Source organism: Amblyraja radiata, chromosome 24, assembly GCF_010909765.2.
Source record: "Amblyraja radiata isolate CabotCenter1 chromosome 24, sAmbRad1.1.pri, whole genome shotgun sequence".
In the NCBI taxonomy this organism is placed as follows: domain Eukaryota; kingdom Metazoa; phylum Chordata; class Chondrichthyes; order Rajiformes; family Rajidae; genus Amblyraja; species Amblyraja radiata.
The window spans coordinates 38,318,935-38,332,849 of record NC_045979.1 but is presented as its reverse complement, the minus strand read 5'-3'; the positions used below and the strand labels follow the sequence as shown (position 1 = coordinate 38,332,849).

The window sequence follows — 13,915 nt, the reverse complement described above, 5'->3', positions numbered from 1 at the left end:
TCTCTGATCTGAGGTTTCTTGCTATCCCAGTGGCAATGTTCCTCTTCTGAAGAAGAGTCTCGACTAGTACAGTCACCTATCCATGTTCCTAGCCCAGTTAGTTACTCCAGCACTCTGTGAAACGTCACCTATCCATGTTCTCCACAGATGCTGCCTGGCCCGCTGAGTTATGGTGCAGCAGCATCTATGGAGCGAAGGAAATAGGCACCGTTTCGGGCCGAAACCCTTCTGGAAATAGGCAACGTTTCGGGCCGAAACCCAGAAGGTTCTACATTCCAACGTTGCGTTTCATTGGTGTGGCAGAAATCCAAACTTTAGTCCAACCAACGCAAGGACAAACAGGCAGTTTGTTACTTGGATCCCAATAGTTTGATCGGAATGTGGAGCGGATGTTTCCACTAGTGGGAGAGTCTAGGACCAGAGGTCACAGCCTCAGAATAAAAGGATGTACCTATAAAAGGAGATGAGGAGGAATTTCTTCAGTCAGAGGGTGGTGAATCTGTGGAATTCTTTGCCACAGACAGCTGTGGAGGCCAAGTCAATGGATATTTTTTAGGTGGTGATTGACAGAACTTGATGAGTGCGGGTGTCAGGGGTTATGGGGAGAAGGCAGGAGAATGGGGTTGGGAGGGAGAGATAGATCAGCCATGATTGAATGGCGGAGTAGACTTGATGGGCCGAATGGCCAAATTCTGCTCCTATCACTAATGAACATGATCGGACTTTGCTGGCTTTACCTTGCACTAAACATTATTCCCTTATCCTGTATCTGTACACTGTGAACGGCTCGATTGTAATCATGTATTGTCTTTCCGCTGACTGGTTAGCACGCAACAAAAGCCTTTCACTGTACCTCGGTACACGTGACAATAAACTAAACTGAATTGATATACCCACTGTGTGAAAATGTTGCCGCTGAGGTCCCGAATAAATCTCTCCCCTCTCACCTTGAACCTATGTCTTGTAATTCTTGATTTCCTGCTCTGGGTAAACGAGTCAGTGCATTCACCTTATCTTTTTCCCGAGATGATTTTCGACACCTCTATAAGATCGCCCGTCGGTTTTGCTGTTCTACCTCGGTAGATGTGACACTAAACTAAACTGTAAAGGGCCTGTCCCATGATGCGAGTTGACCCAAGAGCTCTCCCGAGTTTAAAAAAATCAAACTCGTGGTGCTTCATCACGAGTATTTTATTACTCTTGGAAACTTTTCAACGTGTTGAAAACACTTTGAGTCTTCACGAGCTTACCGCGTTACCCGAGTACCTGCCGTTAGCGTTACGGGCCGCTACGAGACGCCCACGAGCTCCGACGTACCCGCTACGTACATTCTACGTACTTACCACGAGTTTGATTTTTTTTTTAAACTCGGGAGAGCTCTTGGGTGAACTGGCACGGTGGGACAGCAGGCCCTTAAGTGTAAGGTGTAACGAGGATGTGAGGACGGGTTACTCACTGTTGGTCGAGGGCCGCGAGGTGTCATGATGGTGTTGCCAGCTGCAGCACAGCTGGATGCATGTCCGTTACAGAAACAGCTGCCCCGCACCTTCAACTCATACATTGCGTAGAAGGTGTTGACGTTCTGCAGGTTTTGAGATGTCGGAGATTTGTACGGTTTGATAAAATTAATCCTTAGATTGGTAAACGCTGCTAAACCTAAACAGACAGAATGTTCCATTACAAATACAGCAAACACCATATGATTCAGTTTAGGTTTTGTAAATAGTGATTTACTTTTGCCCATCCAAAAGTGATTTAACATTCCCCAAAATGTACAAAATGGGAAGAGTTCCTTTCACAGTGGAGAGACCATGAAGTTGCTGAGCCATGTATAAGGTCAAAGGAATGTCTTACTGTTGATTTTGTCATTCTTTGAAGCACTGATGTCGTCGGCGAGACTGAGAGGATTGAATGTAACCTGGAGATCGACACAGAGAGAGGAGATTCAGTTCAAATAAGTCCTTGAGCTGAAAAACAATCATTGCTGCTTCATCTTGCCCACGAATGATTACAGAGAGTGGTGGACACTGCCCAGTCCATCACAGTACTGACCTCCCCACCATCGAAGGTCCATCACCCATAGTGACCTCCCCATCATCGAAGGTCCATCACCCATAGTGACCTCCCCACCATCGAAGGTCCATCACAGTACTGACCTCCCCACCATCGAAGGTCCATCACAGTACTGACCTCCCCACCATCGAAGGTCCATCACAGTACTGACCTCCCCACCATCGAAGGGATCTACAGGAGTCGCTGCCTCATAAAGGCAGCCAGCATCGTCAGAGACTCACACCACCCTGGCCACGCTCTCATCTAGTGGGAGAGTCTAGGACCACAGGTCAGACTTAAAGGACGTTCCTTTCGGAAGGAGACGAGGAGGAATTTCTTTAGACAGAAGGTGGTGAATCTGCGGAATTATTTGCCACAGACGGCTGTGGAGGCCACAAGTCAGTGGATATTTTTAAGGCAGAAATTGATAGATTCTTGATTAGTACGGGTGTCAGGAGTTACGGGGAGAAGGCAGGAGAATGGGGTTGAGAGGGAAAGATGGATTGAATGGCGGAGTAGACTTGATGGTCCGAATGGCCTAATTCTGCTCCTGTCACTTATGAGCTTATGACACTGTGTGTTCCCTCTCCAGGGACACGTGGGCACGGATGTAGGCGTGGAAGTGGGCTGGGCAGACACTGGAGGTGATGGGACGGGAGTGGGTTAGTGCGGAGGGTGGGGATGGGAGAGGCTTGGACTGATGAACGGCCTGGATAGAGTGGATGTGGAGAGGATGTTTCCACAGGTGGGAGAGTCTAGGACTAGAGGACACAGATGTCATGGAGGAAGAGGGCTAGAGCAGAGGGTGGGAGAGGTTCGGACTGTAATTGTGCGGGGGAAGAACGAATTGCTGTACACATCTGGCTTGGTAGCTGGAATCTCAAATTGGGTCGGATGCCCTCGTCTGGTCCTAATTGGTTTGGGTTTGGTGTAGGTTTTGTAATCTATGTCGAGCTGACCATGTAACATTTTGTACAAACAGGTCAGGCGTTGAGCTTCACGTCTGTCTTGGAGAGGGTTCCACCCCAACCAGTGAATTCAGAAGTTTGGTAACTTTATACCTGTCCATCGGACGGCTCTTGTGTGCGTAGTTGCGGCTGGCAGCGAACGTCGGCAAGGTCCCGCGGGCGTCCGGTGGCAACGCCAGGGAAGGAGGCGGCACAGTCGTCGGCGAGGTACAGGTACGGTTTCCAGGTGCGGCCAAGGTCGTTTGAGCGCTCGATCATCATGGCCGCCGGTCGCGGGGACTGCCGGGAGAGGGGGCACAGGGTCAACGCACTAACATCAACAAAACATTCCCGCTCAACAATGCTGTCACGTTTGGGCACATGGTTAGGAAGGGATAGAGGGCCGTGGGCCAATCGCAGGCAACTGGGACTAGCCCAGCACACCAACGCGGCCAGCATGGGCAAGGTGGGCCGAAGGGCCTGTTTCCGTACCGTACAGCTCTCTGAAGCTGTGACCTAAGATAAACAAACTCATTATTGGGCTTCATCCAGAAGCCTCTTCTTTGAGGGTGGAACAATGATGGTGACATTGATGTTCAAGAAGGAACTGCAGATGCTGGAGAATCGAAGGTACAAAAAATTGCTGGAGAAACTCAGCGGGTGCGGCAGCATCTATGGAGCGAAGGAAATAGGCAACGTTTCGGGACGAAACCCTTCTGGAAATAGGCAACGTTTCGGGCTGAAACCCGGAAGGGTTTCGGCCCGAAACGTTGCCTATTTCCTTAGCTCCATAGATGCTGCTGCACCCGCTGAGTTTCTCCAGCAATTTTGTCTACCTATGGTGACATTGATTGTGGGATTCATAACTATAGAGTCCTAGCATCATACAGCGTGGAAACAGGCCCTTCGGCCCAACTCGCCAATGCTGCCCAACATGCCCCATCTACACCGGTCCCACCTGCCCGCGTTTGGCCCACATCCCTCGAAACCTTTCCTATCCATGTAGCTGTCCGAATCTCGTTTAAATATTGTTATACTACCTGCCTCAACTACCTCCTCTGGCAGCTCGTTCCGTACACCCACCACCCTCTGTGTGGAAACGTTGCCCCACAGGTTCCTATTCAATCTTTGCCCTCTCAACTTGAACCAATGTCTTCTAATTCTAGATGCTTCCTGACCCGCTGAGTTACTCCAGCACTCTGTGAAACGTCACCTATCCATGTTCTCCACAGATGCTGCCTGACCCGCTGAGTTACTCCAGCACTCTGTGAAACGTCACCTATCCATGTTCACCACAGATGCTGCCTGACCCGCTGAGTTACTCCAGCACTCTGTGGTTTTTTTTTGTTGGAAACCAGCATCTGCAGTTCCTTGTGTCCAATTTTCAAAGCATGAATCTTACCTTGAATTGCAGCAGAATGTCGTGTAGTTGGAGCTTGCCGCCCACGTCCAGCTGAATAGACACTTGATCCTGGTCTGTGAACACACAGGGGGAAGCAGGACAAGGGATTGGTCAGAATACATCCATCAAATATTTTCATAATGTAGGACGGAACTGCAGGTGCTGGTTTACACCGAAGACAGACACAAAATGCTGGAGTAACTCAGCGGGACAGGCAGCATCTCTGGAGAGAAGGTGATGTTTCGGGTCGAGACCTTTCTTCAGCCCCGACCCGAAACGTCACCCATTCCATTTCTCCAGAGATGCTGCCTGTCCCGCTGAGTTACTCCAGCATTTTGTGTCATTTTATCTTCAGTTTAAACCAGCATCTGCAGTTCCTTGCTAGACTCTAGAAGCGGTAAAGATGTCATTGTCTCCACCCTGTGTGTGGGCTCGGAACCCCTCCAGATTCAGGGACAGTTTCTTCCCAGCGGTTATCAGGCAACTGAACCATCCTACCACAATTAGAGGGTCTAACTGGTCCCGAGCTAGACCCTCAGAGTATGATTAGTCAGACTTTACTGGACGGAGTTTGCACGTTCTCCCCGTGACCTGCGTGGGTTTTCTCCGAGATCTTTGTTTTCCTCCCACACTCCAAAGACGTGCAGGTTTGTAGGTTAATTGGTGTAGGTGTGTCATCAGTGGGACGACAGATGGCACAATGGGCTAAGTGTTCGGCTGGCAACCGGAAGGTAGCCGGTTCGAATCCCGCTTGGAGTGCATACTGTCGTTGTGTCCTTGGGCAAGACACTTCACCCACCTTTGCCTGTGTGTGAATGTGTGTGAATATGTGTGAGTGATTGGTGGTGGTCGGAGGGGCCGTAGGCGCAGATTGGCAGCCACGCTTCCGTCAGTCTGCCCCAGGGCAGCTGTGGCTACAGAAGTAGCTTACCACCACCGAGTGTGACTGAGGAGTGAATGAATAATGCGATGTAAAGCGCCTTGAGTATTAGAAAGGCGCTATATAAATCCCATCCATTATTATTATTATTATGTGTGAATTGTCCCTAGTGTGCGTAGGATGGCGTTATTGTGCGGGGATGGCTGGGTCGGGGTGGACTCGATGGGCTGAAGGGCCTGTTTCCGCGCTGTATCTCTAAAGTAAAGCTGAAGGGCGGGCGATCTCACCATTCTCCGATTGCCACCAGCTCCTCAGGGCGCCGGAGGGAACCACGTTGTGGATGCGGTGGCTGTTGGTGAAGTAGACGGGGTTGTATTCATTCCGTGAGTCACAGACACAACACTGCAGCAGCTCCTGTAGAACAACACAAAGCATGCACATCCATCACTGCACCGTTAAACACAAACACATGCTCCTTCCTGCACCCCACGTAACGCCCTGGTCCCGTAGATAAGCACAGAGTGCTGGAGTAACTCAGCGGGTGCAGCAGCATCTATGGAGCTAAGGAAATAGGCAACGTTTCGGGCCGAAACCCTTCTGGGTTTCGGCCCGAAACGTTGCCTATTTCCAGAAGGGTTTCGGCCCGAAACGTTGCCTATTTCCTTAGCTCCATAGATGCTGCTGCACCATAACTCAGTGGGTCAGGCAGCATCTGTGGCGAACATGGATAGGTGACGTTCCACAGAGTGCTGGAGTAACTCAGCGGGTCAGGCAGCATCTGTGGCGAACATGGATAGGTGACGTTCCAGAGTGCTGGAGAAACTCAGCGGGTCAGGCAACATCTGTGGAAGGACTGTGGCCCCTGGTTCCTGACATCGGGAACATGTTTCCTGCCTCTAGCCTGTCCAATCCCTTAATAACCTTATATGTTTCAATGAGATACCCTCTCATCCTTCTAAACTCCAGAGTGCACAAGCCCAGCCGCTCCATTCCATCAACATATGACAGTCCCGCCATCCCGGGAATTAACCTGGCGAACCTGCGCTGCACTCCCTCAATAGCAAGGATGTCCTTCCTCAAATTTGGAGACCAAAACTGCACATGTTTGTAGGCATGGGTACGTTGGGCCGAAGGGCCTGTTTCTGTGCTGTATGACTGTGACAAGTACATGTTGGCATGGGCATGGTGGGCCGAAGGGCCTGTATCTGCTCAGTACGATTCTTTCACTTTGTGGCTCGATGGTTGCAGCTCTGAAAGAACTTTGACCAACTCCGATTGCAACATTGAAATGGGCACAAAGTGACATTTACATTTCTCCAATCCTGCCCTTTGAGATTATGTGCAACTGGACACCGAGCCAGCTGAGATACGAGACCTTGGTGAGGCTGGTTGTGAAACGCCGCACTCTGATGAAACAACGGCTGTTTTGGCCTGAAGCCACATCAGTGAGAGACAAGATCCTTGCTGCTCGGCATGTAGTCATGGCTGAAGCCATCGCATTCTGCAGCTAGACACAAAATGCTGGAGTAACTCAGCGGGACAGGCAGCATCTCTGGAGAGAAGGAATGGGTGATGTTTCGGGAGCAAGACCCTTCTTCAGTCTCGACCCGATACGTCACCTATCCCTTCTCTCTCTGCCTGTCCCGCTGAGTTACTCCAACATTTTGTGTCTATTTTAGTTTAGTTTAATTTAGTTTAGTTTTCTTCAGTATATAAAAATGCTGATTATTTACAAATGAAAATTCACACAGCAGCTAAGTACACTTTCAATGTGTAGCAATAGGAGGTCAAAGGGCTAGAAGCAAGAGAAGGCCAGAGATGCTGCCTGACCCGCTGAGTTACTCCAGCACTCTGTGAAACGTCACCTATCCATGTTCTCCACAGATGCTGCCTGACCCACTGAGTTACTCCAGCACTCTGTGAAACGTCACCTATCCATGTTCTCCACAGATGCTGCCTGACCCGCTGAGTTACTCCAGCACTTTGTCCCTTTTTCTTTGTAAAGCAGCATCTGCAGTTCCTTGTGTCGGCCTTGGGAAGTTTCAGTTGAAGTGGGCAATGGGTTAAACTGGTGGTTTGAGCGCAGTGTAACATGGAGGCTGATACACACAGATATGAGACACACCCTGTCTGATTCAATCACTCTGCAACAACGATCTCTAGGGGTAACAAGTCATTCCATTTAGACAGAGTAAATATACAGGGCGAGGCATTATTCAAGTCGGGGCAAGGCAAGACAAGTTGTGCAGCTGGAGCTTCTGATATATGGGAGTTTTATCGGGATGCATCACAGCACGGTTTGGGAACGGCTCCATCCAAGACCACAAGAAATTGCAGGGAATTGTGGACGCAGCCCAGACCGTCACACAAACCAACCTCCCTTCCATCGACTCCATCTACACTTCACTCTGCCTCGGCAAGGCCAGCAGCATCATCAAGGACCAGTCTCACCCCGGTCACTCCCTCTTCTCCCCTCTCCCATCGGGCAAGAGGTACAGAAGTGTGAAAACGAACACACGCACACCTCCAGATTCAGGGACAGTTTCTTCCCGGCTGTTATCGGGCAACTGAACCATCCTCTCACCAACTAGAGAGCGGTCCTGACCTCCCACCGACCGCATTTGAGACCCTCACAGACAAAGGGCACTGTGGGGTAGGTTACTGACTGACCCCCACCAGAGAGCGGACCCCACTCTCACACACCTCCTGGTATATCCCCCTGCACCCTGCCCGCACTGGCCCAGACCACTCAGCCGGATCCACGCCAACACAACAGTACAGCACAGGAACAGGCCCTTCGGCCCACAATGACTGTACTGAACATGATGCCAAGGCCATCTCCCTATCAGTACGTGATCCACTCCCGGCATCTCCATGTGTCTATCTGACACCGCCCCAAACACCAGCATGGTATCTGCCTCCACCACCACCCCAGGCAGCACGTTCCAGGCACCCACCGCTCTCTGTGTAGAGTAACTTGCCTTTAAACGTTGCCCCTCTCACCGGAAAGCTTTCCCCTCTAATCGTCGATATTTTCATGTTCATGTTCATGTCATAGGTGCAGAATCAGGCCATTCGGCCCATCGTCTACTCCGCCATTCAATCATGGCTGATCTATCTCTCCCTCCTAACCCCATTCACCTGCCTTCTCCCCATAACCCCTGACACCCGCACTAATAAATAATCTATCTATCTCTGCCTTAAAAATATCCACTGACTTGGCCTCCACAGCCGTCTGTGGCGAAGAATTCTACAGATTCACCACCCTCTGGCTAAAGAAATTTCTCCTCATCTCCTTCCTAAAGGAACATCCTTTAATTCTGAGGCTGTGACCTCTGGTCCTAGACTCTCCCACAAGTGGATACATCCTCTCCACATCCACTCTATCCAGGCCTTTCACTATTGGGTTAAGGTGAAGGCGTTGTCGATATGGTTGTGTGTGTGAGTGTGAGTGTGAGTGTGCGTGTGAGTGTAAGTGTGTGTGTGAGTGTGGGTGTGAGTGTGCGTGTGAGTGTGGGTGTGAGTGTGTGTGTGTGAGTGAGTGTGAGTGTGAGTGAGTGTGAGTGCGTGAGTGTGAGTGTGAGTGCGTGGGTGTGACTGTGAGTGAGTGTGAGTGTGTGGGTGTGGGTGTGACTGTGAGTGAGTGTGTGAGTGTGAGTGAGTGTGAGTGTGACTGAGTGAGTGTGAGTGTGAGTGAGTGTGTGAGTGAGTGTGGGCGTGACTGTGTGTGTGTGGGTGTGACTGTGAGTGAGTGTGTGAGTGAGTGTGAGTGAGTGTGAGTGTGAGTGTGTGTGTGTGTGGGTGTGACTGTGAGTGAGTGTGAGTGTGACTGAGTGTGAGTGTGTGTGAGTGTGAGTGTGAGTGTGTGGGTGTGGGTGTGGGTGTGGGTGTGGGTGTGGGTGTGAGTGTGACTGTGAGTGAGTGTGAGTGAGTGTGACTGTGAGTGAGTGTGAGTGCGTGTGTGTGTGAGTGTGAGTGTGAGTGAGTGTGAGTGAGTGTGTGTGAGTGTGAGTGTGTGTGAGTGTGAGTGTGTGTGAGTGTGAGTGTGAGTGTGAGTGTGAGTGAGTGAGTGTGAGTGTGTGAGTGTGTGAGTGTGCGTGGCGGTGGGCTATAGCGGGCGGCGAGCGGCAGGTAGTACTCACGCGCCCGTGTTGCATCTTTGCCGTGCAGTAACTCTCCGACTTCTGGAGGCCGCACGTTGATGAAGCTTGAAGTTTATTGCCTTGTCCGGTGGTCAGTTCCCGGGGTGGGGGATAACACGCGTGATGGCGGCAGTCCTGAGCAAGGACACGGCTGGCAAAGGCTGAAAACACGGCAGTGACACGTTATAACATACAGGAGCACAGAATGCACGCAGCAGCAACAAGCTGTTCACTGTACCTCGCTACACCTGACAGTAAACTAGAAGCACAAATTGGAGGAACAGCATCTCATATGTTGCTCGGGCAGTGGCATGAATCTTGACTTCTCTCACATCAGGTAGCCCCAGCATTCCCTCTCTCTCCATCCCTCCCCCACCCAAGTCACACCAGCTTCTCGTTCTCACCCAACAAACAGCCAACAACGGCCTGTTCCCTTTATCATAGTTACATTTGTGCATCTTTCATTCATTGTTCTTTATCTCTCCACATCACCGTCTATATCTCTCGTTTCCCTTATCCCTGAAGAAGGGTCTCCCATTCCTTCTCTCTAGAGATGCTGCCTGTCCCGCTGAGTTACTCCAGCTTTTTGTATATATCTTCGGTTTAAACTAAATTGAACATTCTTCTGCAGTTGGTCAGATTATTTGGTCATTGTGGGATCTTGCCATGCACACATTTGCTGCCGTGTTTAGTTCAGTTTAGAGATACAGTACGAAACAGGCCCTTCGGCCCATCGAGTCCATGCCGACCATCGATCACCTGTTCACAATAGTGCTATGTTAACCCACTTTCTCATCACTCCCCACACACTTGGGGGCAATTTACAGAGGGGCCGATTAACCCTCAAACCCACACGACTGTGGGATGTGGGAGGAAACCGGAGCACCCGGAGGAAACCCACACAGTCACAGGGAGAACATGCAAACTCCCCAAAGACAGCACCCAAGGTCAGGATCGAACCCGGGACTCTGGCGTCGTGAGGCAGAGACTTTACCGTTGCACCATCCAGCACGCAGGGGGGCCCTGGGGCCCTGGTCGGCTCGAAGCTCAGGGGCTCACAGTTCCACATGATAAGGGGTCGGCCATTTAGAACGGAGATGAGGAAATACATTTTCCACCCAGAGAGTTGTGAGTCTGTGGAATTCTCTGCCTCAGAGGGCGGTGGAGGCAGGTTCTCTGGATACTTTCAAGAGAGAGCTAGATAGGGCTCTTAAAAATAGCGGAGTCAGGGGATATGGGGAGAAGGCAGGAACGGGGTACTGATTGGGGATGATCAGCCATGATCACATTGAATGGCGGTGCTGGCTCGAAGGGCTGAATGGCCTACTCCTACACCTACACCTACTGTCTATTGTCTATTGACCCGAAGCATCACCTATCCATGTTCTCCACAGATGCTGCCTGACCCGCTGAGTTACTCCAGCGTTACTCTGTGGATATTTTGGGGAACAGCAGTAAGCTTCCTGCCTGATGCTCGTTGTTCACACTTGTAGACTCACCCAGACTCAGGAGTAACAGCAACATCCTCGCGTTGAACACACCTTGGTCAGGTACGGCACCTGAGGGGGAAACAGAAATCCGTCCATATTTGTCATATACAAAATAGGTGCAGGAGGAGGCCATTCGGCCCTTCGAGCCAGCACCGCCATTCATTGTGATCATGGCTGATCGTCCCCAATCAATAACCCGTGCCTGCCATCTCCTGCTAACGTTGGAGAGGCCTCTTCAACCACACAATATACATCCATATAGTTAATCGATTCAGTTACGTCATCATAGAAGCTACTGGTTTAAACATCTCATGCTCTTGAACATTTACAGATCATTATATCTTTCAATCCGATAAGATTATGCAAATTAACAATCGTGAAATCCATAGATTTATTACATTGTGTTGCCGGTAATTTAGAAGAAAGTATTTCACCTTGTGTAGAACAGTACAGGACAGGAACAGGCCCTTCGGCCCACAATGTCCGTGCTAAACATGAAGCCAAGTTAAACTAATCTCCTATGACTGCATAATGTCAAAAGTGATAGGAACAGAATGAGGCCATTCGGCCCATCGAGTCTACTCCACCATTCAATCACGGCTGATCTATCTCTCCCTCCTAACCCCATTCTCCTGCCTTCTCCCCATAACCCCTGACACCCGTACTAATCAAGAAAGTGATCCATATCCCTCCATTCCGTTTATCTAAAAGCCTCTAAAACACCACTATGGTATCTGCCTCCACCACCACCCCTGGCAGCACGTTCCAGGCACCCACCACCCTCTGTGTGAAAACATCGTGCCCCGCACATCTCCTTTACACTTTGCCCCTCTCACCCTAAAGCTGTGCCCTCTAGTCTCTGAATACTCTGTTTAAGAGGCACAAGTGTTTTATTGTCATGTATCCCAGATAGAACAGTGACATTCTTACTGACGGCAGCAGAACACAATGTGGAAACATCGTACACTGCCAACAATATAATACAGGATTTTTTAACATTACATATCTGCTGTGCTGCTGTAAGTAAGAATTTCATTGTCCGTTTTGGGACATTTGACAAGTAAACACTCTTAGACTTGAATCTTGTAACATTACCAACCTGATATAAAAGTTCTGTTAGACACACAACGCTGGCGTAACTCAGTGGGACTGGCAGCATCTGTGGAGAGAAGGAATGGGTGACGTTTAGCGTCGAGACCCTTCTTCAGACTAGTCCCGAAACGTCACCCATTACTTCTCTCCAGAGATGCTGCCTGTCCTGTTGAGTTACTCCAGCTTTTTGTGTCTATCTTCGGTTTAAACCAGCATCTGCAGTTCCTTCCAACACATAAAAGCTTGTGAGGTTGTTTGGAGAATATTTCCCATTGATCCAGAAGGTGTGATAGCAAACATTACCAGCAGTGAATCCCAGGTTGCAGTGGCTGTTGGAGCTGTGATGTGTTGTACCTGGCGTCGTCCCGTCTCTGTCTCTGTCTCTGTCTCTGTGTCAGCTTGCCTTTTATCCAACGTGCTCACCAAGGTGTGTTCAGGACCAGTGAGTCTGTCGGTGATGAACGAACGTCTCAGGATTACTCATGTACACACACGCCCCACTGTGTTCCCATTGCCCAGCTCACTGCTCCACACTCTACCTAGCTCCCTCTCTTCCTGATCTGCACCAACATGTGCAGGAAGGAACTGCAGATGCTGGTTTAAACCGATGATAGACACAAAGTGCTGGAGTAACTCAGTGGGTCAGGCAGCATCTGTGGAGAACATGGATAGGTAACGTTTCACAGAGTGCTGGAGTAACTCAGTGGGTCAGGCAGCATCTGTGGAGAACATGGATAGGTAACGTTTCACAGAGTGCTGGAGTAACTCAGCGAGTCAGGCAGCATCTGTGGAGAACATGGATAGGTGACGTTTTGGGTTGAGACCTTTCTTCAGATTCTGACGTCGGAACGCCTGAAGAAGGGTCTCGACCCGAAATGTTACCCATTCCTTCTCTCCAGAGATGCTGCCTGTCCCGCTGAGTTACTCCAGCATTTTGTGTCTATCTTCCACCAACGTCATGTGTGTTTCTTCACATTTTTAATGAAATATATTAACATATTAAAGCACTTATAATTGGCATTTCTATATTGGTTTAGGTTCTATTGTGACCTCGGGTGCTGCCTGTGTGGAGTTTGCACGTTCTCCCTGTGACCGCGTGGGTTTCCACCAGGTGCTCCGGTTTCCTCCCACATCCCAAAGACGTGCGGGTTTGTAGGTTAATCGGCCCCTCTGTAAACTGCCCCCTAGTGTGTAGGGAGTGGATGTGACAGTGGGATAGTATAGAGCTGGTGGGAACGGGTGATCGATGGTCAGCATGGACTGGGTGGGCCGAAGGGCCTGTTTCCGTGCTGTATCTCTAAGACTAAATGCCCAGATGCCAAAATATACTAATCTCCTCTGCCTGACTCCCTTGGGAGAGAGTGATTGGGGGAAGAGGGAAACAGACAGAGAGAGAGAGGGAGATGAATGGACAGAAGGGAGACTGATAGACAAAGAGTTAGCGGGAGAGAGAAGAGTTGCCCGCACAGACAGTTCACATCTGATGCTAAACGTAGTGTTAACTTGTTTAGATTAAGTGATTCATGTCGAGAAGAAGGGTCTCGACCCAAAACGTCACCTATTCCTTCTCGCCAGAGATGCTGCCTGTCCCGCTGAGTTACTCCAGCATTTTGTGTCTATCTTCGGTGTAAACCAGCATCTGCAGTTCCTTCCTACATAGATTGTGATGATCAGCTTGGATCGGACAGAGTCTCAGAGGGGATGGTGGTCCCAACCCCTCAATGAGAACTCGGACAGCATGTAGCACAAGGTGCAGGGAGGTCAAACCCAGCAAGTTCAGAACTATTTGTTTAAGAAGGAACTGCAGATGCTGGAAAAATCGAAGGAAGACAAAAAATGCTGGAAAAACTCAGCGGGTGAGGCAGCATCAATGGAACGAAGGAATTGGCAAGGTTTCGGGTCGAGACCCT

General features: G+C 50.0%; 1 protein-coding gene across 1 annotated transcript in view; it reads right to left on the bottom strand.

Annotated features, from left to right (window-relative positions):
* The window catches only part of lamb3 (laminin subunit beta 3), a 33,813-nt gene extending 21,349 nt beyond the window's left edge, over positions 1-12,464 (bottom strand). The window contains exons 1-8 of the mRNA XM_033042980.1: positions 12,309-12,464; positions 10,923-10,982; positions 9,424-9,584; positions 5,569-5,695; positions 4,402-4,475; positions 3,114-3,299; positions 1,855-1,918; positions 1,457-1,656 (exon numbers count right to left, since the gene is read on the bottom strand). Coding sequence (XP_032898871.1) covers positions 1,457-1,656; positions 1,855-1,918; positions 3,114-3,299; positions 4,402-4,475; positions 5,569-5,695; positions 9,424-9,584; positions 10,923-10,947 — 837 coding nt within the window. The 5' untranslated portion in view covers positions 10,948-10,982; positions 12,309-12,464. The remainder of the gene's footprint in view (positions 1-1,456; positions 1,657-1,854; positions 1,919-3,113; positions 3,300-4,401; positions 4,476-5,568; positions 5,696-9,423; positions 9,585-10,922; positions 10,983-12,308) is intronic.
* Positions 12,465-13,915: the final 1,451 nt, after the last annotated feature.